This window comes from Balearica regulorum, chromosome 8 (assembly GCF_011004875.1).
Source record: "Balearica regulorum gibbericeps isolate bBalReg1 chromosome 8, bBalReg1.pri, whole genome shotgun sequence".
In the NCBI taxonomy this organism is placed as follows: Eukaryota; Metazoa; Chordata; class Aves; order Gruiformes; family Gruidae; genus Balearica; species Balearica regulorum.
The window spans coordinates 12,971,429-12,995,985 of record NC_046191.1 but is presented as its reverse complement, the minus strand read 5'-3'; the positions used below and the strand labels follow the sequence as shown (position 1 = coordinate 12,995,985).

The 24,557-nt window shown below is 40.1% G+C and overlaps 1 protein-coding gene across 2 annotated transcripts; it reads left to right on the top strand.

Annotated features, from left to right (window-relative positions):
- Nucleotides 1-19: 19 nt before the first annotated feature.
- CFAP57 (cilia and flagella associated protein 57) lies at nucleotides 20-23,626 on the top strand. 2 transcript variants are annotated; one of them, XM_075759675.1, is made up of 22 exons: nucleotides 20-207; nucleotides 286-602; nucleotides 2,105-2,391; nucleotides 2,578-2,761; nucleotides 3,691-3,843; nucleotides 4,929-5,068; nucleotides 5,763-5,928; nucleotides 6,321-6,434; nucleotides 6,928-7,140; nucleotides 7,758-7,931; nucleotides 9,047-9,208; nucleotides 9,674-9,829; nucleotides 11,933-12,026; nucleotides 12,904-13,094; nucleotides 14,123-14,296; nucleotides 15,310-15,468; nucleotides 15,882-16,025; nucleotides 17,188-17,304; nucleotides 18,261-18,395; nucleotides 18,480-18,623; nucleotides 21,642-21,768; nucleotides 22,057-23,624. In XM_075759675.1, the coding sequence occupies exons 1-22, from the start codon at nucleotides 51-53 to the stop codon at nucleotides 22,266-22,268; spliced, it is 3,720 nt and encodes a 1,239-aa protein (XP_075615790.1). In that variant the 5' UTR covers nucleotides 20-50; the 3' UTR covers nucleotides 22,269-23,624. The 2 variants fall into 2 exon arrangements, with proteins under 2 accessions (XP_075615790.1, XP_075615789.1); XM_075759674.1 differs by lacking the exons at nucleotides 18,261-18,395; nucleotides 18,480-18,623 and having other exon boundaries at nucleotides 37-207; nucleotides 22,057-23,626.
- The last annotated feature ends 931 nt before the right edge of the window (nucleotides 23,627-24,557 follow it).

Sequence of the window (24,557 nt, the reverse complement as noted above, 5' to 3'; positions counted from 1 at the left end):
GACGGCGGCGGAGCAGCAGCAGCAGCAGCAGCAGCAGCAGCAGCAGCAGCATGTCGGCAGTGGTGGCGCAGCCCGTGGCCGTCTTCGGCTGCCGGCCGCGGGTCGCCGGCGGCGTCTGCTTCTTGGAAGACCAGGTCGTGCTGCACGCAGCGGGAGCGGGCTGCCTCCGGTTCCACCTCGAGCAGAAATGGCACAAGTTCATCCCAGGTGGCCCCAGCCCCGACCCCGACCCTGGCCCGCTCTGACCCCAGCCCCGGCCGACCCTGACCCCTCTCCTCCCCGCAGGCACCGAGAAGAGCCGGGGCGTGCAGGCGCTGGCCGTCAGCCCCGACCGGCGGTACCTGGCCGTCTCGGAGAGGGTGGCGGAGCAGCCGGTCCTGACGGTCTACGAGCTGTCATCGGTGCCGGCGCGGCGGCGGAGGACGCTGGCCGCCGCCGAGCTGCCGGCGCGGGAGGCGGTGTCCCTGGCCTTCTCCCCCGACTGCCGGTACCTGGCGGCCGCCACGGCCCCCCCCGACGGGCGCCTCACCTACTGGCTCTGGGAGAAGCAGCGGCTGGTGGCAGCGGTCCGCGTCGAGTCCCCGGGCAGCGGTGTCTGCCAGGTAATGGCCGCGGCCCTCCCGGGCTCCACGTCTAGCCTGCCAGCCCGGGGCCCATTCGGCTCCCCCCGGGCCTTGCCAGGGTACGGGGCTGCACACACCTGCCTCCAAAACTGAGCTGGGCCAGCGTCTCTGCGGCTCATTTTTAACATTTTGATTCACAACTAACCATATCTTAGGGAGCCTATTGCACTATTTCAAAAAGGCCGGTAAAAGGACCAAACATAGGTCAACAAGTACTGGGTGCCAGGTAGCACGTAAGTTCAATCTGCAGGATATGTTGACAATTACGTTTTCCTGTGGCCACATGGCTTCTGTCCAGGGCAAGAGAGGGAGGAGGGGGCTCCACACTGTAGGTTATATACAGTTTCTGTGGCCTTTCTTGGCATCAGCTGCAATAGGACACTGGGCTGAATGAATTTTTGCTCAGACTTACTATGGGTCCGTTCTCCTGTCCATATCACATGAGATTCTATTACATCATATGAGATCTGTGGTATGTGGCCGATTTGGTTGGCCAGTGCATATGCAATGTGTCCCTTGTGTTCCCGCAGAAACACTCATTGAATATATTGGCTGTGCTCAGTAGGCGTAACACACATCTTGGAAGCTCTCGGCATGCTCGTGCACCTTTTCCTTCCTGCAGTCTGTTCTATATGCAGATCAGAGGAGTAGCCTGGGAAGAATGGCTAGGAGCAGACTGAGGGCACTCAAACAATTCCTGCATGCTGCTTTGGGTGCCTTTTTTTAGTATCTTCCTTGCAGGGAGGTAGGAGGCTTTCAGTACATGGGCTGGCTGGACCCTGGCTGCCATTTTTTCTGGAGTACAGCTACAAGCAGAGGTTTTCGGGAACTACTGACTTCATGAGCTCAATTCCTAAAGAGAGGAGGATGACTGTAAAGACAACTGCTCTCTAAAGTCCCATTAACCATGAAAAGTGAGGTCTAACTACCCCTGCTATCCTTCATGTTGGGTATCGAGATTACTATTCCACTATTTTCACAAATAAACACCTAATTCTGTGAATTAATATGCATAATGGGCAAGGTTTGCCTGAAATACAGAAATAGGGAATTTATTCCTGGCCTTTAAGAATGAATGGTCCCATTTTTCAGGAAGCTTGCTACCTGAAAAACTTGCTAATCAGTAGTAAAGATGTATTTTGGCCTTACTTTTCTCATTTAATCCTGAAGGGCAGAAACAACTTTCTCTTCGGTATTGCACTGTGATTCAGATAGCGTCTTAGCTTAATAGATTTATGTATTAGCTTAATGTATTTGTAGCATTGTGTAAAATTGATATACACAGTTTTGAAAGGGGGAAAATTGCAGGTAAGAAAGATGGTTATTTCTTAGTCTCTTCTGTATTCTTTTATGTTTCTATGAACCTTCTTCGCTTGTTTGCTTTCCTGTATCTGGTATTGAAAATCTTCAGAACAGGTATAATATTTGCTTATTTGTGAACATAGTTGTGTAAAATAATTTCTCTCTCTTTTGTTCCATAGGTGAGCTTTAGTCCTCAAGACAATGCACAGGTTTGTATCACTGGAAATGGCTTTTTTAAACTTTTTAAGTACAGTGAAGGAACTTTGAAGCAGATGAATTTGCAAAAGGGAGAGCCGCAAAACTACTTGTGCCATGCCTGGCTGTCCGAGGAGGAAGTTATATGTGGCACTGACACAGGCAAACTTACCTTGTTTGAAACTGGAGAGCTGCAGTGGGAGACAAGTGTAGAGTACAAAAAACCACCCAGGGAACTAGAAGAATATGCAACAACAAAAGAACATGACAGGTAAATCTCTGTTAAATACTGTTACTAATAGTTTCATGCTTGTGCATGCAGATTAATTGCAGGCCATTCACTTATTTACTTCTTGTCCAGTTTATGAATGGGTTATAATATTTTGATTGCTCCTGATTAGCATTTTTTGTTTTATCCTTCTTTATTCTTAAGTCTTTATGCATTTCCTGCTTGCAGCTCTTCTGATGTCTCTTGTGGACTGGCCTATGAAGATAATGGTTCACAACAGGATTCTTTGCCTCAAATATCTGCAGTTGCAGCTTATTCCAAAGGCTTTGCATGTTCATCTAGCCCAGGAGTTGTTCTTCTGTTTGAGAAGACCAAGGAAAAGGAAGTCTACAAGGAGAGTCAAGAAATCTGGGTAGGGAGAAAAAAGCTTTTGCAAGCAATTATGCAGCAGAGGTCTGCTTGAGGGGGGTAGGGGTGCTTCCAATTCAGTTATTGTCTCTAAATTACAGTGTAAGCATTAGCTAACTGGCCTGGTGATGTTGAAAGGAAGGGAGTTGCCAGTGGTCACACTGAAAGTCAGTGACAGATGTACTTTTGGAAGCTCTGTGTGTTCCAACATGTAAAGTGTGCTTTGAGGCTGCTAAACATCAGGAAACCTGTAAAAAACTTGTATTTATGGAGACTTTTGGTGTTAAGAAGTAGTCTATATCAGTTTTGAAGAACCAGGCTGTTTTTTTTTTTCCAAGGCAAAGCTTTTCTACCCTCAGATATTTATTATAACTGTCATAAGACTTATGCCCTCTTAAGTAATCTAGTAAGATTTCGGTTCTGTATGCATTGACTTACTGCAATCTCTGGATGAGAACATTTAACTCTGATGACCTGATCAAGCCTCCATATCCTGGGCCTAGAAGGTCAGATCTTCCCTATGCATGAGACCCTATAATAAGATCATCATTCAACCTGACTGATACACTGTAAAGAGCTGTTATTCTGAGATCACAATTTTCAGGCAGTTTTCACTCTGACACTTGCTAGGTTTTTTTTCTCAATGTTTTTCTGCTACCATGTTCATTTTTGTTTAATGCAGTACTTAAGATACTGCTGAAATGTCCTCTGATAGCTTTGTCAGCTGTAATGCAATAGATACAGTTAGGTTATCTTGTCCCCTGTTGCCTGTGTTGCAGTAGTTATGTACTATTAAATATCCAGGTTGTCTTACTGATACTATGTATATGCTTATTAGAGTAGCATTACAGCAAAAGTTTGTGTGTGTGTGTGCATGCCTACTACTAAGACATGGAGACCTGGAATATCCCATGGGATGCATTTCTTGTGCAGCTTCCTCAGGACCTGTTCAGCAGTGAGCCAAAACAGTCAGGCAGACAGGACATTATATGTATATGCTTCAGCCCCTCCGAGGAAACGATGGTCATTAACACAAGTAAAAATCAGCTCTACATGTTTACTATGCTCACCTCTGATCTTACGAAGGTGAGTGCAACCTTACCACATTCCCTAGCCATCCTGTCGAGAAAGGGGTGTATTGCAATGGCACAGGCTATTCAGTGTCGCTTTCTATGATGCATTCTCATAAAATCCATCAAATAGCATCTGAACCCTTAAAGCTCACGATATGAAGTGCTCTGCATGCTTCTCTGGGTGCTGTATTTCAGTAGCCCCTTGCTCAAGCATCTCTTCATATGAATACCTGATGTTATTCAGCAGAATGATAGAGGACAGCGTTAAGAAAACTTAAGGGTGTGTGTCACTGTTGAATCGCTTAACTAAGTCTTTAACAGAGATATTTTTAACATAACTGTAGTAGTTTATGCTCCACTGTAATATGCAGAAACTTTAATGCAACGATAAAGCTGAAACAGCCACAGGAATCTCATGTTACTCTGAAATAACAGTTGTGAAAGTCCTAGTTAGAAGTGAAACCTCTTTGTGAAGGACAAACAATGAAAAACATTCCCTACTCTGAAGGAATTAAACAATACAAAGACAAGAAATAAATGTATTATCATGAAATAGACTTGCATGGTGTTAAATACCTAACCTGTGTACAGGTATATGGAAAGATCTTTACAGGAAGGGGGTTTGTAGTTACGGGTCCTTTTTCTGCATGCAGCCTAAAATTTTATTGGTGCTTCACTTCCAGCATGTTATAGCTAAACATCCTGGTTAAGTTGCTTATCACTCAGCACGTGCATATTTTTAAATTATCTGTCTGACCAGAAGGTCTTACCTGAATTCTTGCTGGTCCGGTTTTATTTATTTATCTAACTTGCATTTCTTTGGACACCTACAATTATGTTCTGCTCTCACTAGTGTATGAGAACTATGGAGACTACAACTTCCTTGCGTCACTTTATTATTAATTTTAAAGTTAAAACTGATTCTAACATTGTTATGTGTTTAACATTGTTGTGTTCAGACTGGTGCAGTGAAAGGATTAAGTGGTTTCCTCAAATCTATTTGATTACTATATGCAAAGAGCTATGATAGATCTCTTACCTGACTTACTGCCTGCAGTGAAATATTTGTGATTTTTCTATGTTTTCATTGCTTCTCAGGAGAAGGCAGCTTATTTTGCCTATCTGAATTTCCCATTGCATTCTGCTTCAATCACTGGTCTGGACATCTGTATGTGGAAACCCATTCTTGCTACTTGTTCCCTGGATAGATCTGTCCGCATCTGGAATTACAAGACAAAGTAAAGAGTTGTTTGTGTTTTTTATTACCTCTTGATTTTTTGTATATTGTATTTAGCAGGCAACAGCAGCAATCTCATATGAATAAGACTGTTGTTCTGGTAAAATTCTTGTGTGGTGTGGGATGTAAATGGTCTTACTGACATGATTTGGGAGTGTGAATATGCAGTGCCTTTAAAACCAGTGCCAAAAGAATCCAAAGCCTTTTCTGTTAAGCCATTTTTGTGTCAGACTTCTCATGTGTTTTGGAAAAAAAAATCTTGAGGAGTGTTTCATTCAGCTTTGTCTTAAGATACTGTTTTCCCATCTCCTGCTTCATAGCCATAGTTCTTAAGCAAAATGACTCCAGCTTTTAAGGTTCTATGGAGGGAGAGGGGGAGAAAAACAAACCTCCAAAGAGATGTTTGTGTAGGTTTGCAATCAACGGTTCATTTACCTTCTTCATTATATCACAGCAAACTAGGATTTGTTCTTGTACCTTCCACACCTTCTCTGTGAACCAGAAAGTTCAGACTTGCCTTTGTTTCCTGTAACATCTGTGTGATCATTACTTAACTGAATAACAACACATTTCCTCAAGGACAAGGCAGAGCCAGACCATAGCTGCAGGTGTCCCTGCCAGGGACTGCAGATACTGACCTGTCAGGCATGCAGAGGGAGTTTGTACTGTTCCTGCACAATGATTTTCTCTTTCAGCACTTTGGAGCTGTGTAAGGAATATCGGGAGGAAGCATACACAGTATCACTTCATCCCACTGGCCTTTTCTGTTTGGTTGGGTTTTCTGACAAACTACGATTTATAAGTCTACTGTATGAGGACATGCATGTTTTCAAGGAGTTTGCTGTGAGAAAGTGTAGAGAGGTAAGGAGTGATACAAAAATGAAATTGGGGAGTTAGAGGGAGCAGAGTGGTGAAGAACATGACGGAAGATAGAAACGTCTCCAATAGATCCGAGTAGGACTTAGGATGTCAAAGCACAGAGAAAAGGATTCCAGCTATTGGAAAATAAGCCTGAGGGCTGATGCATAACTGTGGACCTGGGAAGCAGCAGAAGGGGTAGTTTTCTCAGAAATAGTCACAGACTGAATTTTGCAGGGGAAAGTACCAATTAAGAAAGCAGTAAGAGGCTAATTATGTCATGGAGTTTTCTTTTTCTGTAACATTCTGATATGAGATGATGTCATTGGAATTCAATGCATGAATTTTTTTATCCACTGCATCTACAGTAATGGGTGGTTATGTTCTTTTTGTAGTGCTCATTCAGTAACAGAGGACATCTTTTTGCTGCAGTTAATGGAAATGTGATTCAAATTTATTCCAGCATCACCTTTGAGAGTATTAATAATCTGAAAGGACATAGCGGGAAGGTTAGTAAACAAATCGTATACAATACAATTCATGAAAGTATGAACTAGTTGGTAAGATGCCCACTTCAAAAAGGTAAAGTACAATTTTGGATTAGAAATAGGCCCAAAAATTAAAAATAGAAATACAAAAGTCAGTTTTCTTTGGTCAGAATATGCATGCACTAGATACATCTAAAGAGACTGTCCTTAAATTGAAGGTGAATGATTGGCAGGTAGCTGAACCAGGAAAAGTATCTCAGTAATAAATTATAAAAATAAAATATGCTACTCATTATTGAAATGAGCTTTTTCCTGACATGTTCATAAAGTAGTTCTTACTGATTTAATTTTTTTTTAATGCTAAAATGGAATTAGTTGAGAAACATCTAGGGGTTTTTGAGTAAGACTTAGAAGTATGATTCCAAAGTTGTCATGGATGTACCAGTAAAATGACTACATGCTGTATGTCTATAACTTACACATCGGGCTCCTTGGTGTGTTTTGCTTTTGTCAGATACATGCAGTTAAATGGAGCGCAGATGATACTAAATTTTTCTCCTGTGACACCCATGGTGCCGTGTATGAGTGGAACTTGTTGACAGGTAAAAGGGAGTCAGAGTGTGTGCTCAAGTCCTGCGTCTACAGCAGCATTGCCCTGTCTTCTGATGCCAAAATCATCCTAGCTGTTGGATCCGACCAAACTCTCAAAGAAATTTCAGAGTCTTCGGTGAGCTAACTAGCACTCTGGGATTTCGTTAAGTTCTCTGGGGAGGGTAGTAGTGATTTGGTTTCCTTATCATCTATTTGGTAGGTAGGAATCAGTCTGGTTTTGAAAGCGGTGATATTTATTGACACTTTTCTTGTGTTCTTATGTCGTTTAGCATGACACCTAAGATTTTGTTGTAGTTTTGTATTTTTATAACTTTACTTGGATTTACCTAGAAATCTTCTAATCCAGTTAACAAACTAACTTGGCAATATTGTATCAACAGTTTTGCTGAAATACAAGTGTATTGCATCTACCATTGTAGGCTACATGCATTTATTATTTTTTTTAACCAGAAAAATAGTGAATTGCATGTGATAACCATTACATCTTTCAGAAGTGTTCAACTTGTGGAACTCAGCTTGAAATTTTAAAAGTGCTTATCTGTAAAGCTTAGTACTAATTATGATTCATGGCTTTACTCCTATAGGCATGTAGATTCTTTTAACTGCATTATTTGCTGTGGGCAGAAATATGACAATTGCTCATGCAATAAGTACTCAAATAGTATTGGGAAACTTAATGTAATGTGAGGGTTTTCTGTGGTGTTTTTGTTTTGTTTTGTTTTGTTTTTTTAGATCCAGCATGAAATACCTGCTTTTGGTGTTGTTTATACTGCAGTAGCTGTTTCTCATTCCGGGCACATGGTATTTGTTGGTACATCTCTGGGGACAATTCGAGCTATGAAATACCCTTTACTTGTGACAAAGGATTTCAATGAGTATCAGGCTCATGCAGGTGCTGTCACAAAGGTAACAGAGTACTTTCTTTTCCCTGTGATACCAGCTGCACGCATCTCCTTTAGCGCTGACTCTCCTTCCCATTTCATAGCATAATATGTTAAAACTAAGTTTGAGCCTGCATGTGGAGAATGAATATTGCAGCATTCATAGAAGTCCTGTCTCTAGGAACAGATGCCACTGGATAAGCTGTGTTGGCTAAAACGTGGCTTGCACCATGCTACGTAACATGACGTATCTTTAATGGAGAACTTTGATATAGCTCCTTCTGGAAAGAGGAAGATAAAGTTATGCAGCCTTGAAAACCTCTTGTGAGAATGGAAGGAGGAATGAGATAAATGTATTAAGCAACTTGCTCCCAGGGTAAAGAGCAGAACAGATTGCAGTGCAGGTCTGCTAACCAGAGTGTATTTCTGAAAGGCTAATGAACAGCATCTGAAAGGTGGGGATATCATGAGTAGAGCCTGAGACCATGGAACATTTCAGTGTGCTTTCTCCGGGAAGCCACATGTTCTATCTTGTTAAAACCGTTCGTAATTTTGGCATTTTAAGTATCACTGTCAAATATAGCACGTTGACTTAGAGCTGCACAGTCCAATATTAGGCTATGAACTTCACCTCGCTCATAGGCTGTGTCAGCTCCCAGGTACTCTATGCCAGGTCACGCAGTCACAGGAGGTCTGGAGGAGGTGACAGCTGTTATTACTAGATAGTTCTTGATGGGCTTATTTGCAGATTCAAAAGAAAGCGTTTAGCCACCTGTTGCTCAAACAACTTCTCAAAGAAAAAAGCTAGAGACTTTTGGAATTGTATAAATTGCCTGTCTGTGCTATAACTGTCTGGAAGGTCTTTTCTGTTCCAGGTTTTTAAAAATCTTCCTACAGCTTTGAGGGCAGAAGTGGATCCAGTGTCCTCACATGTTCTTTTCTTTCCCTTCCCCTGTTGTCTGCACGAGGGTGGAGCAGGAGTAGAGGACATAATCAAAATGTTGGTAGTGGGGCTATGTTAATATTTCCACTGTTGACTTTCTGTGGTGGAAATGACAGGGAGTATGTGGGTGGGGAGAAAAATCAAACTGTGTCTCCATTCTTCCTTGTTTCTACTATTATTTTGTTGTCCCTTCTAAGATGTCCATAACAATTGATGACCTATTTCTGCTGACTGCCTCAGAGGATGGCTCTATATTTATCTGGAAAGTGTGTGATAAAGGAGGTGGGATACTGAAATGGGAAAAGGAAGTTGAGTATGCTGAGGAAGTGCTGATCATGAGATCAGATATAGAAGAAAAGGTAGGAGGAGCAACTTGTGAGCATGAACCATAGGATTCCTTGTGTACAACTTATGAATTACATTCACATGATGTTTTGACTAGCTGTTCCTATATGGCCTCCTTAAGAGGGCTTGCATGGCTTTCGTCATAAAAAGAGGTTACAGCAAGTAGCTGCAGCTGCTTGCTAATATGCAAACTGCATTGTATGAACAGTGAGTGTGGAAAAAAGTTTAGACTTTTGTCTAATACTTTCCCCAACCTCTTGAAAGCAGTTTTAATGGAGCAGAGATGTCAGCAGCTGCATTTCTATAAATCATCTTGTAAGATAATAAAGGAACCTTACTTCTGGAACTTCTGTCTGAAAATTCTCTGCAAAGACTGTCTGTCATAAATATGTGCATGGAAATAAAACATCTTTAACAAGCTGTTGGTAATGGCAAATAATCTCTCTGTTAAAACTATCTTCTCATCCATGTCCTACCAGAGTCAGGCAATGCTAGACCTGCAGATTCGTGTGAAAGAGCTACAGACAGAAAATGATTATCAGCTATGTCTCAAGGACATGTACTGTAATGAAAAAATAAAGGAATTAGAAGAGAATTTCACTCAGGAAATAGGCTCCCTTCAAACCAAACACCAGGTATGATTCATATTGCAGAACCAAATACCAAGAAATCTTTCACTGAAGAGTTGAATTCAAACTTGCATTATATATGTATGAATGCCATAAAGCATCTGAAAAATGAAGCATTCCTTTCCAATAAAGATGTTCTTGATATTTGTAAAGTATGAAGCTACTTTTGAGTCAAGCATCTAGTAAGTACAAGGGGATGCAAGAGTTCTCCTAGGTAGCCTGTAAGTATCTTCACATAAAAAAACAGTTCCAGCAATAAATGCTGCCTGGGACCAAGGATCAGTAAGCCGTATCACTCTTCAGTAGAAATGGGACCATGCTTTAAAAGCTCTGTCACATACAAGGTTGCAGCTGCTGCAGGATCCAACAATTTTTCTTCTTAATGCCGCCTTCTTTATGCCCTGGCCGTTTAGCTTTTTTAAGAATGTCTGCTGAGGTGTCTTATATGCTTTTTGAAAATAGAAGTAAAATATGTTCCCTGGATTTCTTCTGTTCATATGTTTATTGATTTCTCTATGGTCATGAAGCAGGACTTTCCTGAAAGGCAAAACCTGTGACAGTTCTTGCCTGTGTCTTATTTATCTGTGTTTGTTAATTCTATTCTGTCCATCTGTCTGGTTCACACACCGGATTTCTGACCTGTAATTTGCTATATTTCTGAACCCTTGTTAGACTTAGAAGGCAAGTGATCCAATAGCAATTTCTGTGGCAGTAAGATGGCTTGAAGTGAGAGATTACATATCACAGGCTTCAATTCTGTCAACCTCATGTTCTTTTTGAGCTTTTGGATGAATATTATCCTGTCCTGGTGATTTGTTACTGCTTATTTTGTTGAATCTAACATAGTCTGTTTGAGCAATATTTCAGTTTGACTCCACATAAAGGATTCCAGTATGAAAGCTTGCCCAGTTACTAGTTTTATTATTTTATAGTCTTGTCATTTTCAAGTGCTCCTTTTATATCTTTCTTGTCTTTTGGCCCTATAAATGTTCTGGCAGGTTTCTGATTTTGATTTTTTTTTTTTTTTTTTGAGTAAGTTTAATTATTCATTTTAATGTTTTCTTCAAGTTGTTCCTCAGGCTCCTTGGCTTTTATTATTGTGGTTTTTTGCATTTAAGTAACCTGAGTTTTAACCTTTCTATTTTTCCTCATTTTTGTACAGCTTGACCTTTTACAAGAAAGCCACTTCACTTCTTACAGATTCCTCTACCTGTGTTTTATCTGTGCTGGTTTTCTTCTGCAATTCTTCAGGTCTTTTCATAGGTAGCACTTGGCTATAGAGTTGTAATCATTTCAGCTACACTGAAACCTCTTTAGGCTTGTTGATTATAGGTTAGCAAGCAAATGCCTTTGAAGGTGAATAAAAGGTTTCTAGGCAGGCAAGTTGTACTTTCTGTCCAAGTATCAGTACATGTTAAGATAAACTGAATGACAGATTTTAACAGGCTTGGGGCTAACCTTTCTAGTTGTTATATCCAGCAAGCAAATGGAGTATTTCTGCTTATGCAAGACCCATACAGTTGTTATGAGAAGAAAGGGGAAAAATGTACCTATGGTACAATTCCCAACTTTTCTGGGAAATTTCTCACCCATTTTCTTGTTCCAGTTCTTTGTGCTTTTTAAGAAGATTAAGTCATTTGAAAAGCAAATGACATTCAAAACTCAGGTTAGGTTTATGTCATTCTATGCAAATGTCAGTGGTTTAGGATCTCACGGTTGCTTCAAGTAAGACAGGAAGCAGCTTGAACCTTAATATCTGGACAACAATTTGTAGAACTGCAAATTCTCCTCAAGCAGGCACACACAAAGAAGCAGAGGCTTTTGTAGCTCACAAATTTTTCTTGTTAGATTAGGATTATGCAGTACCCTGTATCATATGAACTCCATTTGTTACTTTCCCGTAACTTTCCATAGTTTTGTAACTTGTCATAACAAACTGATCTGTGGGAAAACTTGGCAGTGACACATGGCATCTGAATTTTGGTGAGAGACTTCAAGCATAAATTCTGTTGTGTATGTGTTCCCCACTGTGGGCAAGAGCACAAACAATTTGGATGCTGCTTTGCCTAGTTTCACATTAAAATGTTTTTTTCTTGTTTTTTCCCCCAGATTTTACAGGCAGAGAAAGAAAAACAGGAGCTGCAACACCAGTTTCAACTGTCTGAGCTGATGAATAAACAGGCCAGGGAGGTGCAACAGCTAGGTTAGACTGTAACAAGTGTTTCTAACTAGAATCTGGAGGAAGTGTGTTAGATTTATAGCCAGCAATGTGATAGTGAGGGATTAGTAGAGTACAAGGACAAGGAGAAATGCATGTCTGTCTAAACTGCACCACACACACGACCATGATGAGAACACACACATGGGCACTGTATCTTAGATGTTTGGATTTTGAGATTTGTAATTTCTTCATTTATCTTATAGCTCACTGCACAAGAATAGTGAAGTCATACAGTTCAGCAAGGAGATTGATGTACAATGCACACAACATGGAAATATCTGGACCCCAGATTTGTAATCAAGATTAAACAGAAATACTGCAAATTAGTAGCAAAAAGCAAGTCCACCTATAAATGAATCCATTGCCTACTCAGAGTTTGTAACAGTTGTGCTTATACAGCTCTGTCATGGTTGTCATCTCAAAGGAATGCCTAAATTAGCAGTTATTAATTTGTTGTAATGGCAGAGTAGGAGATTTTGGTGTAGGTTTTAGACTTATTCAAGCTGAAACAGAACAACATCCTGTCCTGATGCAGCAAGCAGGGATATAGCAAAATATTCAGAGACACAACTGAGAAAGGTGAATGACAGCTTTGGAACAGGCATTATTAATGAAGTGGTAGGTAAAAGTAAGAGCAGGAAACTCCAGAGATGATTTTCTGATATAAAATTTTGTATGGCCACAGAGTCTAAAACCCCTGTATATCTGGTGAACAAAGTGTTGAAGTGCTTCTAGTGTAACTTAGTGCAACCAGCTGCCGAAAAGACAGTAGAGAATAAGACATTGATGAGTGTAGAAGGATAGGATACACCTCTCTTTTCTATTAGTTTTATCTGCTCCATATGTTTCCTGTTACCAGAATCTGACAGTAATCAGAAACTCTTAATGGAAAATGAGAAATACCAGGAGCTGCAAGTGAAATCCCAGAGGATGCAGGAGGAATATGAGAAACAATTGCACAATTTGGAGGAAAGCAAAAGCAAGGCTGTGAAGGAGCTAACAGAATATTATGAGGAAAAACTTAATGAGAAATCTGTTCTGCTGGAAGAGGTAGGAAACTTGATTTGCAGTTTGAATTATTGACTTAAGTTTATCTCCAACTGTGATAAAGTGTTCCCTAGGACAGGAGAGGTTTGCTCCCTCCATGCAAATCCTAATCTTCCTGTAACCTTGGGGAAATATTTTGGCAGGTAGAATAGTAATGAGGAAAACCTAGCTGAGTTACCAACTTTTCTGGGCTTCATACCTTGACTAAGTAACCTGCTAAGATTAATATCCTTGGGCGTTCTCAGCTTTGCCTCTCTTTCTCCTAGATCCAAGAATTCCTGTTTACTAATGTGGCTTAAATGATACATTTACTGTAATGAAGAAAGAAAGATTCAATCACCTTGTTCTGGTGAAGAGATAACATTTCTAAAATGGTGAATTCCATTCCTGAGTCCCTGAGGTTCCTGCCTGCATAATTTGGGGAACAAAGAGAAATACCCTGAGTACTTAAAAAACTGCTGCACATTGAGGTCAAAGACTTGGCTTGACAAAGGGCAGCCAGATAACTGATACGTATATATCTAAAGTCAATAAATTCTATCAGCATTACTGTTTGCAGCCCTCTGTTGCAATACCAATTTGGAAAGAATGTGAGGAGTAAATGTGAGAAGAGAGGCAGTACAGAAGAGTACAGAGACTGATGCAAACCTGAGTGGTTATTGGTCCTAATGCATCAGAAACAGCAATTTTAAAATAACTTCTGAAGTGTTACTCATGTCTCTGTTTTCTGCAGCCAGAAGTTTGCTGATATTAGCATTTGGGCCAGGTTCCTAACTTGAAGCATTGAAGCCTTAAGAAGAAATGTTTTTAAGATAATTTTTTTTAAGAATTTTTTATGTTTGTCTTAACAGTTTTTAAAGTTACTTTAATCCCCTAAGAAGTTAAGTTACCTTAAATGATATTGCTGCAATTGAAGAGTCCACTAAATATAGATCCTCCCAGGAGAAACACAGTTACAAATAAAGAATTCTTGTCTTCTTTATTGGTCTCTTACTGTTGTCTTCTCTAATGTTTGCTTTCCTTAACTGCAGGCACAGGAGGATATGAGGCAGCAGCTTCAAGCGCATGAAGAAATTAAGAAACAGATTGAAGAAGATGAAGACCGAGAAATCCTGGAAATGAAAATCAAGTATGAGAGACGGCTCGTGGAAGAAAAGGAATCAAACCTGCAACTGAAAGGAGAAATAGGAGTCATGAATAAAAGGGTATCTTTTATTCTGTGATAGGATCAGACCTGCATATGGAGACCTATAGCCAAGAATTGAATGTGATTAATGGCATGTCAATTTAGTCTGTTAATTTAGTCTGTAAATATGTGGCATTTCATATAAGAACAGTAGCCCCTTCTAAAACATTCTATTGAATGTTTTAGAATATTTGGGCAGAAGAAACAGCTGTGTGCTGATTGTATTGCTGATATGATTAGGGATAGAGGACGTGTGTTTTTATTAGTACACTTTCTTTTATCTTACGTAGTTTTAAATTATAAATAATAGTATTCTTCATCCTATCATGGGAAAGAAATTAACCTTTTCATTTTTCCAAGATCTAATGCGTTGCTTTGTTAGAAAAATACTTCTACTGCTTCATTCCATGCAATAAACACTTTGTGTTTTGTATGCATCATCATTTTTATTGGTTTTACTAAGATTTTTAAGGAGGCATAAAACCTTTTAGCTCTGTTACTGGCTGGGTGTTACATTTGCCTAAGGATGTTAGATGGACATTTTTTCTTCTCAGTTTCTTCAGTATCTCTGGAGACAGAGAAATTCTCTTTCTTCACACCCTCTATTATCATGGCACTGTCTTCAGTTCCCCTCTGAGGCAGGGATTTTAAAGGTACCCAAGAGCTATGAACTATGCACCCTTTGAGTCTACTTTTGACATTTTTAAAGACGTACGACAAGTGATCACCTTAAAATAATTTTCCATGGCTTGAGTGTTATTTGAAGCTGATGCATGGGTATAATATCCATACCCTACTTGCTTCTGAATGCATATTCCTTGATTCCTTGTAGTGCAGTGAGTATTCTGTCAGAATATACAGAAAATGCTAAAATGGATATTCAACCCCCTTTTAAGTGATGTGATGCTCCTTCATCATATCTTAGTTTGATATCCTTTATCCCACACTGTCTACAAGGTACCTTACCGAGTAGGATGGCTATGTTGTGCACAGCTTTTGGAGACTTAAGTTCTTAGGTGTTTGGCTCTCTAGTTGAACAGCCTACAGAAAGAGCTCAAGGAGCGAAACAGGGACATTGAGGAAATGAAACTGGAACAGCAGAAGCTGCAAGGCATCATTAAGTCACTGGAGAAGGACATCTTAGCGCTGAAGACAGAGATTCAAGAGAGAGCTGACACTATCCAAGACAAGGTGAGAAACTGGGCAATTGGCTGAGATCAAAATCACTCTCAATTTAATACAGATATTTCTTTTAATAGTATTGTGTTGTAATAGTATCACATGACTGGAAACTCAGTTTTAACTTAAAGAATTTGTGATCTTTAGTTTGGGATTTTAGTTTTTAGTTGACATTCTAATCTTTTCTTGGAGAGCTCAAGTTCAGGATGTTAAGTTTCTTGTCCCCTGTTCTGGGATTTGTAGATGGCTCTCTGCATCATTTGTCCCCTCCCTTTCCACTCAATCTGTGTAGATGTGCAACTAAAGTTCAGTCTTCCACTCGATCTGTGACTGCTGATTTTGCCTCTACCATATTTGTGCCTTGTCCCAGGGATCTGTTTGAGAGTATTGTGTCTGATTCATATCTCTGTACCTAATTCTCCCAGGAGAAGCATATATATGATCTAAAAAAGAAAAATCAGGAACTGGAAAAGTTCAAGTTTGTACTGGATTACAGAATAGAGGAGTTGAGGAAGCAAATAGAGTCCCGTGAAAATGATATTAAAACAATAAAGGAGCAGATCCATGAGGTGAGTAACACTCTTATTTGACCTCTGCTATTAAGCCCTTTGTCTGAATACAAAGATGACCCAGCAAGTCCCATGGAAGACTCCACCCTGTTTGTTCCTTGACTTCTTCCAAGGATACACAGCACTGATTCAACATCTTTACAGCTAATAAAAGTATTTGCGCACAATAGCTGCTATTTAATTTTCTATCACATGCTACCAGTGATCGACACAGTTATTTAAGCTCCTGTTTCAGTATTTAATTCTAGACTCTGAGTAATATCAGTTTTGCTTAAAAATAGATCTTGTCCTTTTGTGGTTGCCCTCCATGTACCCTGTAGAGTTTGCAAGACGCTGCCTTTACTGATCTGGAGGAAGAGAGAGTGAACTTCTCTCCGAAAAGTTGCAGATTTGTGTAAACATAACTTTGTTTAGGGGTTAGGTACATGGACAAATATTCATCAGCTGATCCGTGGAAAATTTCCATGTATTCATACTTAACTTGCAGCAAATTCATTGAGGCAACTTATTAATGATAAAAACTTACTGTGATCTCTCCATAGATGTGCCTTTAGCTCAGCCAAATTAGGACTATGGTGACATAGCTAATTAGCCACCTATTAGTTTTCCTAAGACTGTTTATTCAGAACAAAAGCCTTCTAAATAAAATGCAAACTAATGAACAGTTTGTATGTATGTCAGACTAGCATGATGAAAGCCCTGTTCTCTCTTCTGGTCACCATCTTATGCCACTAAATGCTGTAGTATCCTTACTGTTTTTTTTTTACCTGGGTTCTACATATGTACCCACAGCTTTTCAATGCATTTGTTTCTTTTCAGTATCAAGTTCTTCTTATTGTTGCACTTACTCTCTCCAGTACTGACTGTAAATTTCCATATCCATTTTTATTCAGATGGGACAGTAAAGCTTCAGTGCAGCTTAAGGAAATGTAGGGGCATCATATCACTTAAATACCTGTAACTCAAAAGGGAGTTGGTGCGTTTTCAGTATATTCTGACAGAGGGCAGTGTTGTTCCAAAAGTTACTTTTTTCGTGTTGTAATTCAACCTGAAGGGGGATCTACTCCCTCAAGTCTGTATTTCCAGTCTCTGGTTTTCCTGTTATGTGTTGTTTTTTCATGTCTCCTTTTAGTCCTGATTTCCTCCTCCTGCTTCCTTTCAGAGGGAGGGGGAGCTGGAACGATTCCACAAGGAGAGCACACAGTTGAAGCTGAACATCACACAACTGCAACAGAAACTAAAGGCAACTGATTGCGAGATGCACAGAGAGAGGCAGAAGGTATGGGGTACAACCACTGTGCAGGTCCTACATACTGAAGTGTGTGGGGACAGAACACTGCAGAAACATTAATCTGAGCAAACGGGTACTTCAGGAATACTGTGTTGAACGACCAGGAGAGTCTCTGGTCACTGGGGACAAAGACAGAAAACTTCCAAGCCTGCAACCAAGTTAGAGAGTTGATATTAAAAAAATCCAGTTATTTGTGTGTCAGTTTGTTCAATCAGCACATATTCTCCTGGCTTTAACAGAGCAGTGAGGTAAATGCTTAACTGACTACCCTTCCCTGCCCAAGCCTGAAATCTGGGGACACTTGGCCTAAACAGGAACGGCACATAGGCTACCGCCTAGGATGATATGTAGGCATTAGTAGGATGAAATGAGGGGTGGCCTTATTAATGGAGGAGACAAGAACCCCTTGTGTTAGACAAGCAGCACATCAGACATGAGGGAGGAAAAGGGACTGCAAATGAAGGTGAAAGAGCTTAGCAGGCAGTGGAGGACTGAGGGAGCAGAGGGGCCCAGTAGAAACCAAGTGAGAATGCGAAGTGAAATCATCAAGTTGTACATGTGTCTGATATGTGTTCTGTCCCTTGCCATCTCTCATTAACTGTTTGCGTGTTGTTTCTAAATAAGAACGTAGGTTGTTTGGGAAAGGACAGTGGGGGATAGCATTCATGATAATAGGCCACTGGTGTTCAGATGAAACCTCTGGATGCTGGCACTTACATTAGCTAATACAAGTATCTTGGATTAATATTACTAAATACTTAACACTGCTATTCGACATGCACAGTGCTGACATCCCCAGTAGGTTTTTTTATGACATTTTTTAAAAGTTCAGCGGAAGTAAAGTATATGAGAGCTTTCACCAGTTCTGCTAGGCTTTCTAGAAAATTGCACATATAGAGTGTTCTGATCAGCCAAATAAGAATGTACTTACATCATTCTTGCAGAAGCAAAATATGGCAGCTGTCATCAAACGATTTAAAACAGATCTTCATAATTGTGTGGGCTTCATTCAGGATTCAAAAAAAATGAAGGATGGGATCCATGAGCTCTATGCCAAGTACGTGCAGCAATCAGACATGGTGAGTCAGGGCCTTTGCCTTCTCCTTGCAGATTAATTTCTCTGGTAATGTAATTACTGAGGCAACATGCTGTGCCCCCCTCAGGTGGAGACTGAAGCAGTAGACACAGATTTGCAGCAGGAGTACATGAGACAGCGAGAGTATCTTGAGAGGAATTTGGCAGCTTTAAAAAAGAAGGTGGTAAAGGATCAGGAAATCCACCAAGCTGCTTACATGCGCATCATGCAGGTAATAAGTGTTTTCCTTGTGGTACGGAGAGAGAAAAAGGAAACAGCTGCACAAAGGAGACTTTAGTAGCCTTACTGCTGTAATTTCTTAGGACTTTGAAACAGTTTTGGTTTGCTTCCTTGCCAGAAATTCTTGTTTTTCAAGTGCTTCCATTCAAGGATAATATCTATTGAGCTACTGAAGTTCTATAATTTTCTGGACAAAAAGTACAAGATCTCTGAAGTCAGAAATTGCCGCTGTTTTGTGGCTACTTTCATTTATCTCCCACTCCCTGATGTAAAAGGACATAGGGAATGTCTGCTGTCTGGATTTTTTTTAAGCAATTAATGTACTTATTTTTTATTTCAAACAGTATTTATAATTGCCATCATAGTCAATTTGCACCTGTCTGAGTGGCAAGCTGTACTTGCTGTGTGACTTTAACAAGTCATTTTGGAGGAAGAATCACAGAATCATAGAATGGTTTGGGTTGGAAGGGACCTCAAAGATCATCTAGTTCCAACCCCCCTGCTACAGGCAGGGACACCCTCCAATAGACCACATTGCCTAAAGCCTCATCAAAGAAAAACCTCAAAGAAAAGAAAAAGGAAAAAAATATTTTTCTTTGGCCACATAGTCCCACACCTACTGGTCTGAATTCAGAAGAACTTTCTGCTTTTCACATCCAGGTTTTTCGAGGAAGTTCAGAAGCACATGATGAATATATTCATACCAAGATCTCTTGCTCAGATGTTCTTTACAAGGCAAGGTAAACTTGTGACTGCTGGGGCCAGAGATCCAGTTTGTTTTCTTCTGGAGTGAGAGGATCTAAAGCCCCACAACAAACATCCTGGGAGGATAGCTCTTTTACAGTCTCTTCTTAACCGTGATCTCCTTCTGCTCAGTCAGCATTTCCTTTTCCCCTCACTATCCCTTTCTTCATTGTTACTTCATTATGCTTCCTCAGGATTGTTACACCTCAGTCTCTTCCTAACTCATCCGTTCTTTGCTATTTATTCGTAGTGCTTCTTCAGGCCCAGGCAGCAGAGATCACCTTCCCTGGCCCTGCTTTAACTTTTTTATTCCTTCTGTGTGCTAGATATTTCCTTTTGGCACAAAAGGAGATGGCTTATGAAAATAACCTGAAGAATTTCCTTGCTGGAATGGGGTGGCAGATGGTGCTCATAATAATACTTGATGTCTTGGATCAGTAAGCTTAACATGAAATGATGATTAAAACCGAATTAATAAAACATCTGGAAGATGAAGATATCAAAGGTTCTAACCAGCCTGGTTTCTTCAAAGAAAAAAGCAGCTCTCTGAAGTCTAGTAGATTATTGAGACTTCAGTCAGGAGGAATCATCATGGTCTTCCAGTCCTTCACAGGGGGCTTTTAAGACCAGTTTAGACAAACTTCTGTCAGGGCTTGTTTTGAAAAAGTGAATGACATCTTCACAGCCTTCTAGCTCTGTATTTCTATTATTCCTCAGTAGTGCTTACATTTTCAGAGCTGTGCATTCCTCTTTGAGTGACTATTCATAGGTACATTCCTCCAGTGAGTGCTACAACAGATGATTGGAACTGTCAAGATAATTCTAATTTTCTTACCAATTGGCAAGTTACTTGTTGTTAACTATTAGTTTTGCCTCCAGCCTTCTGTATTTGTAAGGCTTGTTTGGTCACTTGGATACATAAGAACAGACACACTGAATAATCTTGAAGTAACACTGCTTGAACTGAAGCATGTATAGGATGACTTTTTCTATAATATGTCCTACCTGTCTCTGACAGTCAGCCCTGTAGGGACTTCTGAGGCTGTAGATCAGATCCAGACATCATGAGCAGTTGTACCTGATGGCCTCATCCTCCATGTATTTGATCAATCCCTCTTCTGAAACAATTGGTTCTTTGCCATAACATCCCATGACAATGAGTTTTACCATGAACATTTATTTTAATCCATTGCACGATCATCACATTGCAGTGCAAGCTTTCTGTCAGAATGCAAAGATTGAATTGAAAGCTAATCTCTCTGGATAGCATGCCTCTTCAGAAAAATATTATCAGTGTCAACCAGCAGCCTTTTAACACCCAGCAAACCAAACAAGACATTTCTATGTAGCCCAGATTGCCTCATACAAGATACTATACATTATATTGTCTAACAGGCCAAAAGCAAGATCTTCATTTGATAGCAGCATTCAACCATTTGGAGTGAACTTGTGAAGATGTTTGTGACTAAAGTACACCTAAACAGATATGCTGTGACCTAACCCTGAAAGCTGGTCAAAAGAAAATTTTCTTGACTGGTAGACTAATGAAAAACTAGTGAAACTAATGAACTATACTTCACTAGAAAAACCCATACTGTTTTTCCTGAAGTCTTTGAATCTGTCAAAACAATGGCTATAGTACATTCACTTGTACATTCACAACTCCTTTAGCAAGATGCTTTGTGGTAGGCTATTAAAAAATCAGAGGATTCAACTTTCATGGGTTGGAAACTGACTAAAAAAAGAACTTTTCCTCATAACAGCATGTTAGCAGTAGGTATCTATCTCAAGTGTCCATATGCTTTATGTATTTCATAGTAATTTGGAAGGGGTGTTGGAAAGTGATGTCTGTCAGAACCAATGAAGAGGGCTTTGTAGATCTGCAAGGAGATACAGATAATTTAAGTGAACAGACACATGGTGGCCAGTGAAAAGCGAAATAATACACATGGAGGGAGAAATGGGAATTCTTCACATTAATTCTGAATTAATTGGATCAATCCAGGAAGGGACCTGAGCTTCCCTGTGGAATTGGCAAGGAAGATGATACCTCGGAGTGCAGCTGCAGTCAGAAAAGCGAAACAAATATTAGCTTATTGAGCTAACATGCTCAATCTGAAATATTGTGTACTGTACTGATTGCCCTGTATCTTCTGCTTGTGATACTGACTATACTGTCCAGTGTCCTTCTCAAGGATATGAAGATACATTTTGCTGGGCCATATAGTACCTGTGCTTTTCCTCATAGGCCATATTGTTTTTGCAGGAAAATGTGAGTCTGATTAAGGAAATTAATGACTTGCGGCAAGAACTGAAGGCGGCCCACACCCAGGTACATGATCTCCGGTCAACACTAAGGTTAACCAAGAAAAAGCAAGCAATTCAAGACACAGGTGAATAGTGCTTCTTGTGTGTTTTCCATATTGTCAGTACTCATTCCAGAAGCCCTTTTTGTCCTTGGTGAACAATTCTGTTACTGTCTCCATATCATTTCAGCTTGTGCGCCTGGTGGTACCTGTTATCTTGTAATGTTAGTTGTAGAAGCTGCTAAATACTGCAGAATCTTACTATTTAGATCTGCGCCTTCAGCCCTGAAAGATGCATTTCCTTGTTCATGCCAAAGAACTCTGTGAGCTGGATCTTTGTTACTCTGCTCTATCCTCTCTGATTTTATCTTCTAGCTCCCTCCAGCGAAGTGCAATCCAGCCCAGCTGTCCTGAGATTGAATGCAGAGAAGGAAAGCGAGAAAATCATAGAAATGCAGCAGCTAGAAATTCAATACCTGCGAGACCAAATCCAGGAGAAGGGGCAACTCCTTGCAGTTCAGCCTCTCTTAGGTGGAAATCTTCCTAAGCTGAATTTGGAAAGGAGCCACAAGACACAGCAACAGTGACCTGGTTCAAGGATGCCTTACGTTGTTACATTCTCCTGGCAAGATCAGAAATGCAACAGCATAGATTAGACTTCCATGATCCTATACTCTTCCACTAGAAGTATTTGTGCAGCACTCACTGCTCTGAACACAAGGCACCAACCTTCACTCCCTTCTACTTTCCTGGAATCTGCCCTTTCCATGACGCCTAGGAGCCAAGAGAAAAAGAATAAATTTGTGTTAGTGCAAGACTGATCTTTGTGCCTTTATGCTAGGGCAGGTATGCACCTTTCTCTTGAAAAATAATGTGTCCCACTTCAGAAGAGCTGCTCAAACTCTGTAAGCCTTTTCTGCTAGAATTTTAATTTGATGTCATTGTGCTGCAAAAAATCAATATCAGCCTTTTATTTTCTAGTATTGAATTGCCTATGTCCATACAAAGGATTGCCTGCAGTTAAGACAGATGTTAGTGTTATTTCAAGCAGGTATCCAGTCACAGACTAAAGGCTAGTGGTCAAGCACACCTGAGCTTGCCCTGTTGTCTCATCTGTTACGACCATTTCAGCAGGACAAAAAGGCAGCCCAGTTTCAGACTTCAAAATCTGGAATAAAGTCCAAAGCTTATGTCACAGCTCTGCTTTGAGAAATTAATCTTTGCTTGTCGTTTTTCCAACATCTGCAATCCCTTTAGTTCAGTTTTTCAGGGAAACTCTCCTAAAAAGTCACTCTGCAAAGTACTCATGTATAGAAAATGACAGGGAGTAGTTTCTTTAATAAAGAGGAGGAAAAAAGTAATTTTGTGTGTATGACACACTGTCTCACTTCACATACATCAGAAGTTTAAGCTACTGATTGAACATGGAACTATATGGTATTATAACAGCCAGTACATTACTGATTCCATTTCCTATCCTGATTGTAGAGCTGACAAGTGTTTTCTACATACTACTACTAATAATATCATACAGAAGATGGTGGCGCCAAGGCTGGATAACGTGTAAGCTATATTACCATTAGGGAAACTAGACTCATTTCCAGGCTAACACCATGGCAAAACAGATGGTTCCACGAGCTGCTGTGACCTGGGAGACTTCAGCTGAGTGCTTTGTCCATGAACATGGAATTAAGTTTCTTTAGTCTGATTTTTTTTTTTTTCATTTTGCAGCTTTAACCTATATGAAGCATAGGTTTCACAGGAATAAAAGGAAAAAGTTATTATGGAATCGGTCTGTTAATGTGCTAGCTTAACACCCTTTCTTTCTCCCCCCCCCCCCCCCATATAATCATCTTGATACTTCCTGGGCAGAAAGAGGATGTAATTAATGTAATTAGCAAATATTTTAGAAACTAGTTCCCTCTTAAATTTTCAGAACACACCCATTTTAATTTGCTAGATTCCCATGTGCTATAATTTTCCCTTCTCTCTGTCAAAATAATTGAGGGGTAGGAGCCACTGCTTTAATAGATGTGGTTTAGAGAAATGGAATCAATCTTTCTGAAAAAGAAGAACCTTGTCCTAATAAGAGGAAAAAGCATATACAGGTGAAGAATGATTTCTAAATGGAGATTAATATGCTTAAAAGTATGCCTGTGTGTCACCCTCAGAAAGATTTTAAAAGCAATAGAAGGCCTGTTGGATGAAGCCTAGGTAGACAGCAGGCTAAGTAGGTTCAAGACAATTTTGAACTTGATCTCTGTGGCTAAGAGGCAGCTAAAACACTGTTTGTAAGGGAGAACATTAAAAGTCGGGCACAGCAGGGTGTTACAAGTGAGATCTGTAGGAAGCAAAACAGGTGTACAAGCCCCTTCTATACTGGGAAAACTAGACCAAGGTCAATTTCCCACACATGTGCTCTAGAAACATTTTCAGAATTAAGTTGTAACTGGATTATGGTTTTGTATGCTAATGGTCTTCTGAATTCTCTCAAGGTGCAAAGACATGTTCTGCTTTCATCCTCTCTTGGTCTGCATTGTCTGTTTCTCCTCTTGGTACCTCTCTAAAGGAGCTGGTAAGCATCTCATGCTCTTATAAATTTGCAGCCCACTTTTTAAAGTGAATATATGGCTATCTTTAAAGCTGATTAAGGTTTCCCCTTGGATGACATGTTTGTTAACTGGCCCAACTAAAGGACAAGGTTTTTCTAGGTAGGGGGAAGCTCATTGTTCAAGGGTGTTTGCATAGGGAAATCCACCACATTACATTTGTTGTTTTATGTTTAGGACAACAACCACTGGACAGATGATATTTCACAACTCTTAAAAGATCTGTCAGATTTTACTCAGACAAATTCCTGAAGCTGTCACACTGAT